The 20,812-nt window shown below is 46.6% G+C and overlaps 1 protein-coding gene across 11 annotated transcripts in view; it reads left to right on the forward strand.

Annotated features, from left to right (window-relative positions):
* The window catches only part of LOC137421193 (actin-binding LIM protein 1), a 488,353-nt gene that overhangs the window by 210,405 nt on the left and 257,136 nt on the right, over positions 1-20,812 (forward strand). For all 11 annotated transcript variants that reach the window (XM_078771775.1, XM_078771768.1, XM_078771771.1 and 8 more), the window contains one exon: positions 9,147-9,293. In XM_078771775.1, coding sequence (XP_078627901.1) covers positions 9,147-9,293 — 147 coding nt within the window. The remainder of the gene's footprint in view (positions 1-9,146; positions 9,294-20,812) is intronic.

The raw sequence follows: 20,812 nt of genomic DNA on the forward strand, positions 1-20,812 counted from the left end.
TAATAAAAATAGAGATTACATGATACAAAGGGCAATCTTGGAGCGTGTCACACATGAGAAGCGTCTGGGGGTGGGTAAGAATAATAAAAATAGAGATTACATGATACAAAGGGCAATCTTGGAGCGTGTCACACATGAGAAGGATCTGGGGGTGATAATAGATATGGGGGTTAGCAGACAGCACTTTGCCAGGTAGCCAGGTAGGTAACGCTAACAGGTTTTAGGTTCTATTTTATTTGTGGGGGAATCAATTATAAACCAAAAGAGGGCATGTCAACACTACAGGAATTCAGTGATGTCTCATATGGAATATTGTGTCCATTCTGGTCACCACGTCTGAGGAAGGGCATTAGTGTCACAGAGGGATTGAGCATGAGCTACTCGATTGACTCCAGGCCTAGCGAGACCAAGCTATGAAGAGCAGCTGATCATGAGACAGGACTTGATATATTAGAAACGAGGTGATTATGAGGGGTCTGGTTGAGATGTTTAACATAATGAAGGGAACAGACAAAATTTGTGCAGAAAGTTTTTTCAGCAGCGATATGATCAGGTGGAATAGCCTGAAAGTGAAGAAGAGGAGAATTCGGACAGTAATAAGGCAGGGTCTTTCAGTCAGAGATGAGTTAATGCAGAGAAATGGTCCTCCTGAAATGAATACATATAACATATTGTTACAGATACGACTTTGATGGTATGGTGGGCCGAGCGGGATGGCCGCCGTATCCGTACAAGTTACCCCGATTGCACCCGGGGTTGACTAATCGCGCTATGCTGGCTCAATAAGAAAAAGAAGACACCCGGCTGGATTACAATCACACAATACGACACCAAGGGTTCAGTTCTCAAGTATATTCGTACGGAAAAAGGTTAGATTACAGGGGCTAGAGGTATATTACAGGAAGACAGGCACTTAGACACACTCTTATATTATCCCCGGACAGACGACAGACACACGGGACAAAATGCTGACTCACACGGGGGTTGATGAAAAGGGGAGGCAGGTCGCGATGGCTCAGGTGCACCTGGCTCAGGGACAGAATCACGTACGGTGGTGTCCAGAGATGCGTGAAGGTATCACAGCGCTTGTGGGTCGCGACTTTGGTCTCAAGCTGGGGAGGTCGCTCAGCGCTCGGGAGGGTGGCGTCTTTTCCTTCCAAGCTCGGGGCGCATCTCTCCTTACGTCCGGCGCGGGGCCGCGTATATATCCGGCGGGGAGTGACACGCCCTCGGCTCGCTAGCGCCGCCCCAGATGGCATCGGCCCATGGCTTCTCATTGGGTGCGGGGGTTACCGGCTCCGCCCTTGACGAGGGGCCGACAGGGAGCCCCTTCGTGGTAACCCCGTGGAGCGCGTGGTCAATGGTGGCTAACCGAGCCGGAAGGAGGACGCCCACTCCCCATGCCGTCACCGCGCCGCCCCCCTCTTTTGTTGTTGTTGTTGTAGTTGGCGCTTCTTCATGGGGAAGAGATGCGGAGAGGTATGGGGAGGTCCTAAACTTCCTACTGGTGCCATATAATCACATTCTGGTGCAACGAAGAGTCATAATTAATGGAAACGAGGCCTTAACTGACATAGATTAAGAATAACTAGCAAGATGTCCTATAATTGTCTACGTGTGGTGCGGGGGACCTGGGCACGACATTTAATGGGGGGATGAAGGGGAAGATCGGCTCTAATGGGTGTTGTTTACAGACAATGGGACTAGGGAATGGGGTAAGGGAGAGTTGGGGAGTATCGGAGAAAATAGGGGAATATTTACAAGCGGATATGGAGGCCAAATTCCATATTCGCAACATTGCACCCTTCTCTACCCTCGGGGCGTCCCGACCCGATAAATTTTTACCTACTTTAGTGTGGCACGCAATGTAGTTCCCTCTACTATTAACTCTACCCTGAGTGCGACAGTTTTACAGATATTCACAAATGAGTAAATATGTCCCCCTGCGACGTTGCACCCTTCTCCTCACAGAAACACACCCACAGGATAACCGAATCCGGAAAGAATTCTCAAACTAAACATACAGCCGGTAGGGAGCATTATTTACAGGATTACGCTGATATCTACACTACGATCCAGGACCTGTCTTTGGAGGAACACATGCAGATGTTATGCATAGAGAGAGCGCGCTTGCCAGCATCGATACACCAACCCACGAGTGCTCTGTGGCCGACGGCCTTTAATAACGTGCAGAGCACCCTTCCCGAGCATCAAAAGCACCACCCCACCACCAATCGGTGCAGTCACCATTGTTCATTGGAATAAAAATAACTTCAACAACCCCTAACCCTGCAGGTGTCTCTTGCTCTTCTTGTGGTGCACTTGGTGGTGTTAACTATTAGTGGTTCACCTGTATGGCATAGGTGCCACGTTGATCCATAGGTCCATCCCCGGGTGGTGCTTGGCCGCAAACGAACTGCGGTCCATTGTGGGTGGCCACAAACATTGCGGTCCATATGGTGTACCGATCCAGGCAGCGAACAGCGAAAGTGCAGGCCCACAACTGCGCAGCCAGCACCTCTCTCTCCTCTCTCTCTACCCCAAAGCCAGATCCTCGGAGGTGGGAGACAAAAGAAGCAGACAAGTGAGTAAGGTGGTAAGGGCGCAAAAGTGCACGCAATGTAAGGTAATGCACACTGGGGGCACATGGGAACCAGGTGAGACAGGTACGTTCCTATCGTACGCCCCCCCCCCACCAGGTAACCTACATGGCCCCTCCCTTACCCCTTACTGCATCCACACAACACAACACTACTCATAAACATCTACTTTACAAATCAACAAACATCCCTACTGTCTTCCCCGTTCCTCCCATATACCAAATTCGTCTTCTCTCCCTCCTAACCAATCAAATTTGCCATTTTCAACTCTCATCAAAATTTGCCATTTTCAACTCAACATCAAAATTTGCCATCACCAATTCATCATCAGTCCCTCCTAAGGAGGGAGAGATGGAATCACCCCAATGTCTCATCCACGTCGTGATGCGTCTCACCAATCCACACAGCAATTCTCATTTCCTGCAACAAAACAAAGAAAACACAGGTGTGGAGTCATCATCATCACCACAGGTAAGTGGCTGCGTATGGTGCGACAGGTTCATCAATCCTAACTATCTCCTAAATGACTTTAACAACTTTACACTACCCGGGGGCTTTCTCCGGCCAAACCATTGGCCCTCTTACACTATGGGTTCTAAAAACCAATTCCCATTGGCCAAACTGTGGTGCTCTTCAATTTGGGGTCTCACTCCCCCGATTCATCTCCCGGTGCCCTCGTACAATTTCTGGGCTGCGACGTGTACCTCTCCCAGTGGGTCTACCCACCTGCACACCTCCACCACTGCAGTTGCCTCCGAGCTTACCTGCTCCTCACCCTAACCTAACTACCTGGGGAAGGCCCTCTGGCTCTCTCCCCACTCCGTGCCCTCTCTGGCACTGGGCTGCCCGATCCACACCCGGGATCCTCAGGCACCCACTCACAACTACCGGCTCCCAGAGCCCACCTGCGGCCTCACCTGGCCGACATCCTCACAGTGGTGGAGTGCCCAACCAACTACACACACTAACAGGCTACACGCCCAGCCATTTCCACAACACTAATGCACCCATTCACAACACCATTCTGCAACCGCACCACAAATGCCAATATCCAACCACAATTTACCTGCACCCTCTACCTAACACTTACACTACCCGCCCCGGGTGCTCGTGAAAGGGGTCCACTCTTCCCCCATCCACACCTTCGCACCATGCACACCACTCCGTACCACTCACTCCAACTCTCTCCACACACCTGTACCTGCACACCTGTGCTCTCACACCTGGTGCCACCTGCACCCTTCTCTCCCCAAGCGCATTCGCGCTGATCCACACACTCACTACTCATACACTGCTCCACACACCTGTCCAGTTGCACCCCTGTGCAATCACACCTGTTCAATTTTCACAAACACGGCATCATCTCAGCTAACTACTCCCTTCTGAAACTTGCGCTTCCCAGTCGTCCCTTTAAACTATTGCGCTCCCACGTCATTATCATCCACACTAATCTACCTGCGTCCCCACTACAGGTATCAGTCACTAACTAATCTTAACGTTACCTAATGTCAATCTCTTCTAGATCCCTACAATATAACCTAACCCACCCGGGCTAGTTTTCACTGCCATACACCCCATAAACTATAGCTCCTTTGCCCCACCTGTGAGGGATGGTGGATTTGCCATCCCACCACATCGGGGGTCTCTCACTACCAATTTTGCACATCAAATTTCAACAAATACAAAATTTGCCAATCACTGCCCATCATCTGCCAATCACTACTGCCAATCCCTTGCCAATCATCAAATTTTGTTTTTCTCTAATTTTGGGTCCAAAACACTAACCTCATCACCCAGTCTACTCACTACTGCCTCTCGGTGCGCCAATTCCTGTCCAAAGCCCGGCTTCGTAAAGCCAAGCAATGGATGCTGGTTGTTTTGTGCCGGCGGCTGGATGCGTCCGGCATTCGGGGCAGGGACGGGGGCTTACCCGGGCCGAGATCCCACGCACCACCTCGGCACGGAGCCATCCAATGCCCCGCTCTCGACCTGCCGGCACGTCTCACCAAAAAGTGGTCGCCATGACGACCCTTGCTATCGAGCTGCCCGCTCCGCCTTGTGGAGCCCGGACGCGGCCGCTCCACGCGAGGCCCAGCGTGGATCGCGCACGGCGGTCCTTTCGAACCCGCCGTGGCTCGGATCTCCGCTGGTTCTCGCGGCACGCGAAGCCCGGCACGCACCGAGGGCCTGATCCGGCTAAAAGTCGACCTAACCTTTAACCCGGTTACCGTCGACGCTTCACCTGCAGGCTTACATGCATACGCGACCTCTTTCTTGCTCATACATGCAGCCGTTCCCATTCTCCTCGTACCTTTTCTTTCACACCTCGGTACACTCACTCCGCTCACCGACTTGGTCACACACCTGACCACCGAACACCTTGGCACACATTCGTTGCTCGCACACCTCACCAAAACACCTCTTCGCGCCCCCTCCTCAGTCACCTCCTCTGTGACAATCACAGGTGTGCTCTCATTCGCACACCCAACCACGTGCCTCACCACCAACTCCAGCGTGCATTCCCACTCACGCTCTACCATTCCAGGTGTGCATCCTTCCATCCCAGGTGTACATCCTCGCTCACCTGTCACAACTAACTCACGCTCCATGTCACTCTCACTACTCTCACCACCATTCTTGACAGCGCACTCACCCTTACTCTTGACAGCGCACTCTTTCCTCAGGCACCTGTCCGTTACACACCTTTCTCGCGCACACTCCTGCGCACACTCTCCCGTCACACCCTCTGCAACACTCACCACACCGCGCTTCCACGTGCTCCCTCGCACACACGCTACGACCGACTCACTCTCGCCAGCACACTCACTCCTTGGCACGCACTTTTTCCTCACACACCCCAGAGTCGGACTTTCTTGCACACCTCCTCTTTCGCACACCAGACCTGTCGCACACTTCACCAACGGCCTCTCACGAACACCCGGGTCCATCTCGACCCCCAAGCTTCTTAAATCCCCTGGCGCATCATACGCACGACCATATTGGTCACCACTTACACCGGGTCCTCTTCCTCTTCGCTTCTCCTCCATCACCTGCGAATCCCTCATCCGGTTAATGAGCACATCATCACGATCCAAACACAGACTTTGGACCAATTCTTTTATCTCCTCTTTTATCTCTTTCTTATCCCCTCTCCGTCGCTTCTTAATTTCGCTCATCCCTTCTTCCACTTCTTCTAATTTGTGCTTCACCTCTTTTATTCCCCGGTACGTCTCCTCAAGCTCATCCTCTAAGGCTACCTTGACCGTTTCCAGGTGCGTCCTCACCTGCCGGTCCTTCGTCTCCATTACCTCTATCACCTCGTCCAACCTCGTTGTCAGTCCCTCACGTACTATCTGACATTCCCTCTTTGTCGCTATTAAGTCGTTTTTTATGTCGTTTTGTGTCGCTTTTAAACCTCCTAATACTGCAGTGTTCCTTTGAACCTGCTCCGTTAGTCCTTTTTGTCCCTCCGTCAGCTGTTCCACCTCCTGCGTCAGGTCCTCTATGCCCCCTTGTAACTTTACAGTCCCCTTTCTCACCTCCTTTTCCATGTGCTCCTCACAGTGCCTCACCTCCTCGCGCACTCCTCCGACCTCCTCACTCACTCCTCTTCTGATCTCCTCTCCCATCACTTGCATCTCCTGCCCAGATGCCACCCTCATCTGCTCCATTTCCTCCCTGTGAGCATCCAGTTTGGTTTCTACCCCCATTCTGACCCCCTCTATCTGCTGCCCCATTTGGTTAACTTCCCTTTCCGCTTGGTCCCTCATGTCCCTCAATTTGCCTTCCATGGTGTTTTCTAACCCCTCTAACCCTTTTTGCATCCCTTCCATTTGATTCTCTTGAGCGGCCATTCTGTTTTCTACCCCCGTTAACCCATTCTTTACTTCTTTTATCCCGTTGTCTAACTCCTCAAAATTATTGTCTAACTTCTCAATTTTCTTGTCTAACTCCTCAAAATTATTGTCTAACTTCTCAATTTTCTTGTCTAACTCCTCAAAATTATTGTCTAACTTCTCACTGGTACCCCTCGCTTCGTCCCTCATTACCCCCAATTGCTCACTCCGAGCCCTCGCTTCGTCCCTCATTACCCCCATTTGGCCCTCCAATCGCTCACCCTGAGCATCCATCCGGTTTCCCAACCGCTCACCCAATCGCTCATCCAATCGCTTTCTATCAGCCCTCATTTGCTCACAATTCTGGGCCATAAGGGCCTTCATTTGTATCCAAAAGGAGTTCAAATCCATCGGGGGCGCTGCCACGGTCGCTGGCGCGGTGATCAGCGAGGCGCCATTTTGCGCGCCCGCTTCTTCGTGCGTGACGGCGCTATTTTGCGAACCTGCCGCCCTCACTGCTTCGCTCTCCTCCTGTCCCTCATGTCCCTCAATTTGGTCCTGGATCGACCCTACCTCACTCTCCCCTACCGGACCCCAGCCGTCTTGATCCGCCATAGCGCGACTTGCAAAATTCGAGTTTCGTAAAACAAAACAAATTTCGGCCGCTCCAAATTTTGACCAAATTTTTTTTTTCCTCTATTCGTTTTTTTTTTCAAAATTTGGTCGGGCCTCGAATCTCACTCCCGACACCAATTGTTACAGATACGACTTTGATGGTATGGTGGGCCGAGCGGGATGGCCGCCGTATCCGTACAAGTTACCCCGATTGCACCCGGGGTTGACTAATCGCGCTATGCTGGCTCAATAAGAAAAAGAAGACACCCGGCTGGATTACAATCACACAATACGACACCAAGGGTTCAGTTCTCAAGTATATTCGTACGGAAAAAGGTTAGATTACAGGGGCTAGAGGTATATTACAGGAAGACAGGCACTTAGACACACTCTTATATTATCCCCGGACAGACGACAGACACACGGGACAAAATGCTGACTCACACGGGGGTTGATGAAAAGGGGAGGCAGGTCGCGATGGCTCAGGTGCACCTGGCTCAGGGACAGAATCACGTACGGTGGTGTCCAGAGATGCGTGAAGGTATCACAGCGCTTGTGGGTCGCGACTTTGGTCTCAAGCTGGGGAGGTCGCTCAGCGCTCGGGAGGGTGGCGTCTTTTCCTTCCAAGCTCGGGGCGCATCTCTCCTTACGTCCGGCGCGGGGCCGCGTATATATCCGGCGGGGAGTGACACGCCCTCGGCTCGCTAGCGCCGCCCCAGATGGCATCGGCCCATGGCTTCTCATTGGGTGCGGGGGTTACCGGCTCCGCCCTTGACGAGGGGCCGACAGGGAGCCCCTTCGTGGTAACCCCGTGGAGCGCGTGGTCAATGGTGGCTAACCGAGCCGGAAGGAGGACGCCCACTCCCCATGCCGTCACCGCGCCGCCCCCCTCTTTTGTTGTTGTTGTTGTAGTTGGCGCTTCTTCATGGGGAAGAGATGCGGAGAGGTATGGGGAGGTCCTAAACTTCCTACTGGTGCCATATAATCACATTCTGGTGCAACGAAGAGTCATAATTAATGGAAACGAGGCCTTAACTGACATAGATTAAGAATAACTAGCAAGATGTCCTATAATTGTCTACGTGTGGTGCGGGGGACCTGGGCACGACATTTAATGGGGGGATGAAGGGGAAGATCGGCTCTAATGGGTGTTGTTTACAGACAATGGGACTAGGGAATGGGGTAAGGGAGAGTTGGGGAGTATCGGAGAAAATAGGGGAATATTTACAAGCGGATATGGAGGCCAAATTCCATATTCGCAACAATATGTAATGTGAGAGTAAACATATGTAATGATTGTGACGTCTGTTGGAGGGTCTCTTCCCTCATGTCCGTGGGTCTGGCTTGGTCCTACCTCTGCCCAACCCCCCCCCCCCCCCCCAAAAAAAGAACCATATGTAATAATAAAAAAAAATACCTTTAGTACCATTGTGATTGAGTATGCGGTGGGAGATGGAGTTGATTGTTGTGGAGTTGGTGTCGAGCAGGCATGATGGGCTGGATGGCCTCCTCCTGCATCAAAGTTCCTTATAATTCCTTGGTATTTTTTACTTGTTCTTTATTTGAATTATTCCTCTCAAGGCAGCAAAGAAAAGCAGCCAGCCCAGAATTTCGTTATTTACTCATGACTTGTTCCTTCATCCCTAACGTTGTTGTCAGTCACGATATAAGATGGGCTGACAAATCCATTCATCACCTAAAATGGCCACTATAACACATATGAAGTATAAATCACAATGTTTTGCTCAAAATGTAACACTGCATGAATGTGTGACGACTGCAGACGGTGGATTGATTGTACGTTTTCAAAAGACATTTGAAGGATGTGTCTGCAATCCCGAATTATTCTGTGTGAAGGTTTCATTGGAATAATATAATAGTTTGGCCTAATGCAGCCAGTTTACATGCTTCATATGTTTTAGTTCATTTTACTTATTGGTCTGGATGTTTTATTTAATTAATGTAACAGGGAAAGTATTTCTTTGCGATGATGAAACATTAATGTATTTTAGCAATAATGTATTGAAAAGTCATTCTCTGGTGGCTAACAGCAACATTTCTCACTTTATTTTTCACCCACACCTGTTCACCCCAGTCACCCCCAAGCAAGAAACCCCTCCAGCTACGGCATCAGGGAAGGACAAGCCTGCAGTCCTTTGCCACAAGTGCAAGCTTCCTTGCAAAGGAGAGGCCTTGCGTGTGCAAGACCGCCACTTCCACATCAAGTGCTTCACCTGTAAAGGTAAGATTTTAGTCACAAATCTGAGCTTGGGCCTCTTGTTTTTTTCTACATCAACGAAAGCTCAAAGACTTCTACTTCTCCTTATTTTCTCTTCTTCACTTGTAAGATATATATATATATATATATATATAAACACATTCACATTCCCAGACATTCGCGGCTTTCGCGTCATCGCAGATGACAAATTGCGACCCACTTCTACATTCGCAGCCCTGTGTCCCACGTATTCACGGTTTTTTGCAGGTGCAATTTTTTTCTACCAGCCGTGAGCATAACACGACAGTTCTAAAACATATCTTCCACCAGCCACACACAAAGCAATTCGACGTACGCAAATAACATATATTCCACGAGTCGTGAGCATGACCTGCTTCTACATTCGCGGCCGTGTGCCAGGCATTTTCATGGCTTTTCGCAGCCACATAATATTTTAGCCGTGCTATAAGGGAGCGTCGCGGTATGTCCCACCATTCACACTGTAAACAGAGCTTTGTGGCATCTACCACCTCCTGCTTAACACGTTATGCCTTGCAAGTAACACAATGAAAACGCTCCATGTCTTTGGTTTTTTTTGTATACTAAGTCGAGGCTCATATAAGAGCCAACACAAAGAACATATAATAAAGGGAGTGGGAGACAAGAGGGGGAGAGAGAGAGGGAATCGCAACAACAGTGGAGAACAGGGACATCGGGAGATCTGTGGAAGGGAGAGGGCTGGGGCCGGGTACACGGGATAAACAAGATGGACACTACAGGGACTTTCAGAAAAGAAAACGGAATTTGAAGAAGGTAGATTTAGGGAGGATTAACTGGAGTAGAAAAGGTCGAGGTTTTGGAGGGGAGGAAGGGGGGGGGGGGGAGGGAGAGGAAGGAGAAAGAGTTGGAAGGGGTTGAACGTTCCCAAACTCATTTGAATGGAAGGGTTTGAAAGAACGGGTTTGTTCTTATTCCTATTTCTCCTCAATGTCTGTCATTTATCTAATGTTTTGATGATTGCCCTCTTATTGGAAATTTTCCCATTTTAAACAAGTTAGGTGTCTTTTCTGACGAGACAATTGAAGGCACTCACCACATGTTGTAATTGCTGATCCTTTTGCTGTAGTGGTATTTTTACCCTTTTATGTTCATATTATGTCGGCCATAAAGCTGTCCCTTTATAATGCCAGGGTGTATAATAAAGAGTACCCCAGTGTGTACCCCGGTTTAGAATAGGTACCTGCGTGTCGTAAGAGGCGACTAAAAGGGTTGGCGTCAGGAAGGGCATCTGGCCATAAAAAACATTGCCTCAAAAAGAGAACCATGACAATTACAACTACATATGGGCAGGTACAGCCCAAAGTACCCCGTGGGGGACCCGATGTAAGCAAGGGTGGAAATCACTCCATTTATGACGACGAAACATCTGATGCCAGACGTGGAGATCGGTTTCTGAGGTTTGGGACATGGAATGTAGGGACAATGACAGGGAGATCAGGAGAAGTGGTGGAAGTATTGGTCAGAAGAAGAGTCGACATATGTTGTGTGCAGGAGAAGAGATGGAAGGGAAGTGGTGTGAGAATGGTGAAGGGTAGGCAGGGACAGAAATACAAGTTTCTGTGGCAAGAGTGCCCAGAAGGCGTGAATGGTGTTGGTGTCCTGTTTTTTTAGGAGTTTGTAGACAGTGTGGTGAGTGTGACTAGAGTGAGTGATAGGTTGATGATGGTGAAAATGATGATTGGAAAGCTCTTGGTGAACGTCATCTCGGGATATGCTCCGCAGGTTGGTCGGAGCGATGAAGAGAAGGACATGTTCTGGTGTGCGATAGGGAAGCTGATGGAAAACGTAAAAGATGAGGACGTTGTCGTGGTAGGAGGAGACCTAAATGGAAATGTGGGAAGGAGTATGGACGGTTTTGAGGGAGTTCAAGGGGGTTAGGGATATGGTGTGAGAAATGGAGAAGGTGAAAGGATTTTGGAGTTTGCTGATGGAGCTGATTTGTTGATTTGTAATACTCAGTTCCAGAAAGAGGATAATAAGCTTGTTACATACATGTCAGGTAGGTCGACGACAACCGTTGACTACCTGCTGGTGCGTACGCGAGATAGGGGGCACCTCCAGGACACAAAGGTGATCCCGGGGGAGCAGGCTTTTTCACAGCACCACTTGGTTGTCTGCGACATAAGGGTGAAAGGTGCGAGGAGAGCTCGGCGGGTGAAGTACCAACCGAGAATGAAGGTGTGGAGGTTGAAAGAGGTGACAGTGAGGGAGGCATTAAAAGAGAGGCTGAGTATGGTAGAGGATGATGTGGTTGAGCTTGAAAGTGGTTGGACGTCAATGAAAGATAGTCTGTTGTGAGTCGTTGGTGAGGTATGTGGATGGACAAAAGGACCACCGAGGCACTCAGAAACATGGTGGTGGGATGATGAAGTTGGAAAGAAGATTGACGAGAAGAGGAAGAAGTTCAAGGAGTGGCAGAAGGCGAAGGGTATGGGGGCAGAAAAGGCAGAGCATGAAAGTTATAAGGCAGCCAAGAAGGCTGCAAAGAAAGGTAGCAAAGGCGCAGGAGGCATGTAGGAAAATGTTCGGAGAACGCTTGGATTTGGAAGAGGGTCAGAGAGCGGTATTCAGGATTGCAAAGCAGATAGCGAAAGAGAGGTATGATGTTATGGGGGTGAGTTGCTTGAAGGATGAAGTGGGACAAATCGTTGTGGACCCAGATGGAATTAAAAGAAGATGGAAGAGATTTATGGAAATACTGTTGAATGCTGAGAATGAATGGGATGGCAACATAAAGAGTAACCCAGTTTTCGGACCGGCAGAGAAGATAACCGAGAAGGAAGTTGAGGAAGCAATAAAAGCAATGAAGAGTAGAAAAGCGGGATGGCCGACGGGAGTTGTGGGAGATATGTTGAAGGCAGCGGGAAATTGGGGTGTGAAGAGAATGACAGAGATCTGCAATTTGGTGGTGAAATAAGGCCGCATTCCAGTGGATTGGGAACCGAGTACCCTCGTCCCTCTATACAAGGGGAAAGGTGACCCTTTGTATTGTGGCTCATATCGAGCGATAAAGTTATTGGAGCATGGAATGAAGGTATTGGAAAGGGTGTTGGAGAGGAAGATAAGGAAGAAAGTGAAGATTGACGAAATGCAGTTTGGATTTATGCCAGGAAGAGGAACGACAGGCGCGCTTTTTATTGTGAGGCAGTTGCAGGAGAAGTACATGGGAAGAGGAAGAAGTTGTTTCTTGGGTTTGTTGATCTGGAGAAAGCATTCGATAGGGTTCCACGTAAAGTAGTGACAAGGGCATTGAGGAGGTTAGGAGTGGAGGAATGGTTGATCAGAGAAGTGATGGCAATGTACAAAAGAGCACGCACAGCTGGAAGGACGAAGGACGGGAACAGTGGTGAGTTTTAGGTGAAGGTGGAAGTGCATCAGGGGGTCGGTATTAAGTCCACTACTATTTGTAGCTGTGATGGAGATGCTGGCTCGGAACGTAAATGAGGGTTTACTGTGGGAGCTGTTGTATGGAGGTGATCTGGTGTTGATTGCAGAAAGTATGGATGGACTGAAGGAGAAGATGAACAAGTGGAAGGAATGTATGGAGACAAAAGGTCTGAAGGTGAATATCGGAAAAACGAAGGTGATGGCAAGTGGTAAAGCATGTGGTGAGGTGGAAAGAACTGGGAAGTGGCCGTGTGCTGTGTGCAGGAAGGGTGTCGGAGTGAATTCCATTCAATGTACAATGTGCGCTGAGTGGGTTCATAAAAAATGTAGTGGTCTGAGAGGGTCATTAACCAGTGTGGCAGCTACATTCAAATGTAAGGTGTGCACAGAAGGAGCTGCAGATGGAGGAAATGTTGAGTTGGATCTTGGAGATGGCGTGAAGCTGGAAGGTGTGAAAACACTTTGTTACCTAGGAGACATGCTGAATGGAGAAGGTGGATCAGACTCGGCAACGGTTGCTGGAGTGAGATGTGCATGGAAGAAGTTTCGGGAACTGAGTGGCGTGCTGATGAGGAGGGGAGTGTCGTTGAAGCTGAAGGGAAAGGTGTATGCTGCACGTGTGAGAAGTGTTTTGATTTATGGGAGCAAGACATGGGTAATGAACGTCGAGTAGCAACAAAGGCTGGAAAGGGTGGAAATGTGAATGGTTCGGTGGATGTGTGGAGTATCGTTGAGAGAGAGGAAGACAAATGATGAATTGCGAAAGATGATGGGAATAGAGCCTGTGATTGATGCTGTGAAGAGGAACAGGTTGAGATGGTTTGGTCATGTGTTGAGGAAGGATGAAAGCGACTGGTTGAGAAGAGTGATGGAAATGAATGTAGAAGGAAGTAGAGGACGGGGAAGACCGAGAAAGACTTGGCTAAAGATGGTGGAAGAAGAAATGCGGGCAAGGGGGTTAACAAGGAGAGATGCAGAAAATAGGGCAAAATGGAGAAGATTGTCATGGGGACCGCAAGGCTAACCCCCGCTCCAGCAGGGAAAATGGCCTTAAAATGCATGTTGTTTGTTGTTTGTGTATAATAATGAGGTGACACACACTACGCTGTTTAGCATGATGAACAGCTTTGACTGCTTGTATTAAGGAAAGGCATATGGGTTCCTGTGACTTTCATTTGCAGAGATTGTAAAAGCAGGAAGTGTGGCCCACTTGTAATAAAGAAGAGATTTGAGTGCTGAAGAGGAGAGATACACTGGTATTTGACTGTAACATGAAACGGGGAGTGATGGATTTTATCAACCAAAAAGTTATTAGGGTGTGTTTACCACTATGGGAAACGAGGTGCAGGCTGACGTTTTGAGTGTCAGTACTTCGTCAAAGCTTCGCCAGTACTTCGTCAAAGCTTCGCCAGTACTTCGTTAAAGCTTCGCCAGTACTTCTTCAAAGCTTCGCCAGTACTTCGTCAAAGCTTCGTCAGTACTTCGTCAAAGCTTCGCCAGTACTTCGTCAAAGCTTCGCCAGTACTTCGTCAAAGCTTCGTCAGTACTTCGTCAAAGCTTCGCCAGTACTTCGTCAAAGCTTCGCCAGTACTTCGTCAAAGCTTCGCCAGTACTTCGTCAAAGCTTCGCCAGTACTTCGTCAAAGCTTCGTCAGTACTTCGTCAAAGCTTCGCCAGTACTTCGTCAAAGCTTCGCCAGTACTTCGTCAAAGCTTCGCCAGTACTTCGTCAAAGCTTCGCCAGTACTTCGTCAAAGCTTCGCCAGTACTTCGTCAAAGCTTCGCCAGTACTTCGTCAAAGCTTCGCCAGTACTTCGTCAAAGCTTCGCCAGTACTTCGTCAAAGCTTCGCCAGTACTTCGTCAAAGCTTCGCCAGTACTTCGTCAAAGCTCACACTCAAACCATCCGAGGAACACTGGCTGTGAGCATGGGCTGGGGATTACTGGCGTGGGTTTTTATTCATCTCATAAAAACAGGCTGATGCATCGAGTCCTGACTCCCTGAGCCAGCACATGTCCTGCCTGTGCTTGCTGTGACAAATGCTATTCAGAAGTTGTCATTTTGATTAATAGTGCTTTGCCTTTCTTGCTGTCCTTCATCACCCCGTGCACACGAAGCAAAAAGCAGCGTTAAGCAGTTGTTTAACTTTTTCTGTCTACATACGTCAGTTTATGATTGAGGAACAACTTCGTTTTAATTGAGCGTTATATTTTCAACATCATTTGGAAAACAAAGCTCCCATTTAAAAGGTACTTTGGCTGAGTTTGTCCCAATCGTGCATGCGCAGTACGAGTGAGATTTGCCTGTCGGGCAATCAAACAAAATTGAAAATCATCCCAAACAGGAAACTCACTGTTTTTAAGGACGTCATAAAAGACACAAACAACAGGCATGAATAACTAATGTAACGTGTTAAATAGGGTGGTGTAACAAACACTGCATCAATGGCGGTAAATTTCAGAGTTCATTTATTTATATGACTTTTACACTTTATTTAATTTAAATTGAATTATATACTTGAACACTGCATAGCACACATCACATTTTTGCACTTCCTAGAACTTCCGGTTTTGCAGTACTTGGACATGTTAAATAAGATGCCGTGTAAGGGTGATGTAAAAATGTCTTTCCAGTATTTCAATTTTGCACAAATTTTGTCCTCCGCTTCAATAACACGAAACTTTCGGAATTTTTAAACAATCTTTAAAATCGATATTTTATTGAAATTGAAACATATACCTGAACACTGGGTGGGGTATCGTGTTCTATGAACTCTTTCGTTTTGTGTTTTGAGATCTTTGCACGATCTTTGCAATATTGGATTATTATATGGAGGGATATACTCCATATATCCCCATTATAATAAGATTGAGCTAATAATAATAATTGAGATTGATAATTGATAATTATTTAATTGATTATTGATTTATTATTATTAATAATTATTATTAATAATTATAATTAATAATTATAATTATTATAATAATGATTATTGATAATTATTTAATTGATTATTGATTATTGATAATTGATTATTGATAATAATAATAATAATTGAGATAATAAGATTGTCATGGGGACCGCAAGGCTAACCCCCGCTCTAGCAGGGAAAATGGCCTTTAAAATGCATGTTGTTTGTTGTATATGGAGGGATAGAAGGAAAAAAAAAACTCAACTTAATCCATCATAATAAATCCAAGCAAATAAATTCTTTTTTGACATTTAATTTTTGTAATTTGTTGGTGTTTTTGAAACTTGGCCTTGTGACCGATTCAAATGAATGTTTAACCAACTTGCTGTGGAATGTGAATTTTGCTTTTATAAATTTCCCCACTCAGTAGTTTTACAGATTAATCTTCTTTTTTCATTCTTCCTAATTGGAAAGTTGGAAAGAGGATTGACGAGAAGGGGAAGAAGTTCAAGGAGTGGCAGAAGGCGAAGGGTACGGGAGCAGAAACAACAGAGCATGAAAGTTATAAGGCAGCCAGGAAGGCTGCAAAGAAAGAGGTAGGAAAGGCGCAGGAGGCATGTAGGAAAATGTTCGGAGAACGCTTGGATTCGGAAGAGGGTCAGAGAGCAGTATTCAGGATTGCAAAGCAGATAGCGAAAGAGAGGTGTGATGTGATGGGGGTGAGTTGCTTGAAGGATGAAGTGGGACAAATCGTTGTGGACCCAGATGGAATTAAAGGAAGATGGAAAAGATATATGGAAATGCTGTTGAATACAGAGAATGAATGGGATGGCAACATAGAGAGTAACCCAGTTTTGGGACCGGCAGAGAGGATAACTGAGAAGGAAGTTGAGGAAGCGATAAAAGCAATGAAGGGTAGAAAAGCGGGAGGGCCGACGGGAGTTGTGGGAGATATGTTGAAGGCAGCAGGAAGTTGGGGTGTGAAGAGAATGACAGAGATCTGTAATCTGGTGGTGAAAGAAGGCCGCATTCCAGTGGATTGGGAACTGAGTACCCTCGTCCCTCTATACAAGGGGAAAGGTGACCCTCTGGAGTGTGGCTCGTACCGAGCGATAAAGTTATTGGAGCATGGAATGAAGGTATTGGAAAGGGTGTTGGAGAGGAGGATAAGGAAGAAAGTGAAGATCGACGAAATGCAGTTTGGATTTATGCCAGGAAGAGGAACGACAGACGTGCTTTTCATTGTGAGGCAGTTGCAGGAGAAGTACATGGAGAAGAGGAAGAAGTTGTTTCTTGGGTTTGTTGATCTGGAGAAAGCATTCGATCGGGTTCCACGCAAAGTATTGACATGGGCATTGAGGAAGTTAGGAGTGGAGGAATGGTTGATTAGAGTAGTGATGGCAATGTACAAAAGAGCACGCACAGCTGGAAGGACGAAGGACGGGAACTGGTGAGTTTGAGGTGAAGGTGGGAGTGCATCAGGGGTCGGTACTAAGTCCACTACTATTTGTAGCTGTGATGGAGGTGCTGGCTCAGAACGTAAAGGAAGGTTTACCATGGGAGTTGTTGTATGCAGATGATCTGGTGTTGATTGCGGAAAGTATGGATGGACTGAAGGAAAAGATGAACAAGTGGAAGGAATGTATAGAGACAAAAGGTCTGAAGGTGAATATCGGAAAGACGAAGGTGATGGCAAGTGGTAAAGCATGTGGTGAGGTGGAAAGAACTGGGAAGTGGCCCTGTGCTGTGTGTAGGAAGGGTGTCGGAGTGAACTCCATTCAATGTACAATGTGTGCTGAGTGGGTTCATCAAAAATGTAGTGGTCTGAGAGGGTCATTAACCGGTGTGGCAGCTACATTCAAATGTAAGGTGTGCACAGAGGGAGCTGCAGATGGAGGAAATGTTGAGTTGGATCTTGGAGACGGCGTGAAGCTGGAAGGTGTGAAAACATTTTGCTACCTTGGAGACATGCTGAATGGAGAAGGTGGATCAGACTCGGCAACAGTTGCTCGAGTGAGATGTGCATGGAAGAAGTTTCGGGAATTGAGTGGCGTGCTGATGATGAGGGGAGTGTCGTTGAAGCTGAAGGGAAAGGTGTATGCTGCATGTGTGAGAAGTGTTATGATTTATGGGAGCGAGACATGGGTAATGAACGTAGAGCAGCAACGAAGGTTGGAAAGGGTGGACATGCGAATGGTTCGACGGATGTGCGGAGTATCGTTGAGAGAGAGGAAGACAAATGATGAATTGCGAAAGATGATGGGAATATTGCCTGTGATTGATGCTGTGAAGAGGAACAGGTTGAGATGGTTTGGTCATGTGTTGAGGAAGGATGAAAGTGACTGGTTGAGAAGAGTGATGGAAATGAATGTAGAAGGAAGTAGAAGACGGGGAAGACCGAGAAAGACTTGGCTAAAGATGGTGGAAGAAGAAATGTGGGCAAGGTGGTTAACAAGGGGAGATGCAGAAAATAGGGCAAAATGGAGAAGATTGTCATGGGGACCGCAAGGCTAACCCCCGCTCTAGCAGGGAAAATGGCCTTTAAAATGCATGTTGTTGTTGTTGTTGTTTCATTCTTCCTAATTGGTTACACTTAGTTTTGCACTTTGGTTGCACATGACAAATTAAGGAATATTCATGTTTGGTTGTCTTGGCATAACTTGGCATCCTGTCATCACGTTGAAGCTTCATAGCTTTGTTTGATAAACTTTGTAGAGGAGTGGAGGTTGTGGTGGGGGTGGGAAGGTAAAATTACAAGTACATTTGGGAGGAGACAAAAGAACGGAATGTTAGATGCTCAACAGAACTGGCAACAACAATCTGGTAGTTGGTGGCTCAATTCCAAACATGACTTCATGTTAACGCTTGCAAATTGTGCTGCTATTATGAGGCAATGTTCTGCTTTTGAAATTCTTTGAACTATGTGTTTGAACTCGCTGTTTTGTGTGAAGCATCTGCGTTCAATGGCTATATACAAGCAGAGCTTGATATTATTCTGTGTAATTCGAACCAACCCTAACAAGCTGTTCTCTCTCTACCTGTTGTTAAAGCAAATGCTGTTTAGTCTCACAATTGGTGATTGCGATGTCTTAGGCTTTAAGATGTGATTTAGGCTTGCGATGTCTCTGGATAGATAAATGTATTTCAAGCTGAATTGTGGATTTTCATTTGAGAGAAAGATACCACATATGGAAAAAATACGATGTATATACTATATATATATATAATTATATATATATACATGAAATATAAGACCCACTATGCAGCTGTCGGGTCAGAAGTGCACATTGAGAGTGTTATATTGTATATATATGTATACCTGGGAATTATTCGAAAGAAACTTGCTCTCTCTCCTTCATGCACAAATTTATTCCATCCAGTCTTCCATTATCTTACCCTTCTTCCCACCCAAATCCAGGTGTTGGCTTAGCGGTTAGGGTGCCGGCTTGGGATCCTAGGATCCTGAGTTTGAATCCCGGTCGATCGTTGAATCAACAGGGGGTTGACTCAGCCTGTCATCCTTCCGAGGTCGGCAAATTGAGTACCAGCTTGCTGGGGATGTATGAGCCATTCAGGTATCTTGTGCCAGAGTGGCGACCCATCCAGATTGTGCCCAATAGCCAAGGAAACTGCTTCAGGCAGCCCTATGCATCATCGTGGTGCAAAAAGGAATGGTCATCATTAACATCTTCCCACCCATGGCACACTGAATTTTGGGGTGTGACAGTTGCACTGAAACAACTTGCTTTCTCTTCATGGAAGGAAAATCTGACCGATGACAATCTCGGTGCATTACAAAAAGTTTGAAATAAGGGCGTGTCCACTCTCAGTTGAGAGACAACATCTGTCCAACCCAAGATTGAACTTTCAAACTTGTCTTCCTACTCTAAAACCTGCTGGCACCTTGTCAAGTCTCTCTCTGGAGTTTGCTCCCCTTCCATCCCTTCCCTCTCTTCAAATATGTGTGTATATATATATATATATATATACAGGGTGAGTCAAAAGTAGCGCCCGATTTCTGTGTATATATATATATATATATATATATATATATATATATATATATATATATATATATATATATATGTATATATATATATTTCTGTCAGTTGATTGTTTGACATTTGTATTACAGTGTACAAGAAGGTAGAAATAAATGAATGACATGTTTATCTAACCATTTATTCGGGGGAAAATTATTACGGAAGTGTACCAAGCTGTTTTACTTGCAATTTTCAACGTGCCCTCCCTCGTGATCGATGCACAATTGCAGCCGAGCAGGCACAGAGGGGCACACACGCTTGCAGAGTTAGATATCAATTTCCTCAAACCTTGCAGTGATTTGAGCCTTCAATTCCTGAATGGTACGAGGCTTTTCACGATAAACAAGGTCTTTCATGAGCCGCCAAAGAAAGAAATCTGGAGGTGTAAGTTCTGGGGAGCGTGCCGGCCACTCGATCAAAGACCGCGGCGGCCGATCCACTTTCCGGGAAAGTTTTCATCAAGCCACTGACGAACATGACGTCCATAATGAGGTGGAGCTCCATCTTAACAATTATTAACAACATGACATCCCAGAAAGAATCTGACAGCTGAAAAAACAGAAATCTGGTGCGGGCGCTACTTTTGATTCACCCTGTATGTATGTGTGTATATATATATATATATATATATATATATATATATATATATATATATATATATATATATATATATATATATATATATGTATATATATATGTATATATATATATATATATATATATATATGTATGGTATATCCCTGTATATAGTGATATACACAACATTATTTCTCACAGTTTGTGCAGTTTTGACTGTATGGGCCTTGCTACTCTACTTCGTCAAGCTAGGAGGTACTATAACATTTGAGCCCAGGGGTCACGAGTAAATAATTTTGTCATAGGTCGTCCTGATGAGCTCCAAAAAGAGCTAAACCATGGTCAATGACTCCACGGTCCTTTACTCTTGACCTTCGAACCAGTCTTTAAAATAGACTGAGTATACGTTGCTGAAGCTATCCATGTAGGAAGCGAAGCTGTACGTAATTAGCTCATGACATTTCAAACAGCCATGATGCAGCTATCCGGTCAGAAGGGCACGTTTTGGTATATAATTACGCCCAACCACAAACTCACCTTCTGTTTGATGAGGTAGTAAGGCAGAGGG

Source organism: Myxine glutinosa, chromosome 2, assembly GCF_964187855.1.
Source record: "Myxine glutinosa chromosome 2, kmMyxGlut1.1, whole genome shotgun sequence".
Taxonomy (NCBI): Eukaryota; Metazoa; Chordata; class Myxini; order Myxiniformes; family Myxinidae; genus Myxine; species Myxine glutinosa.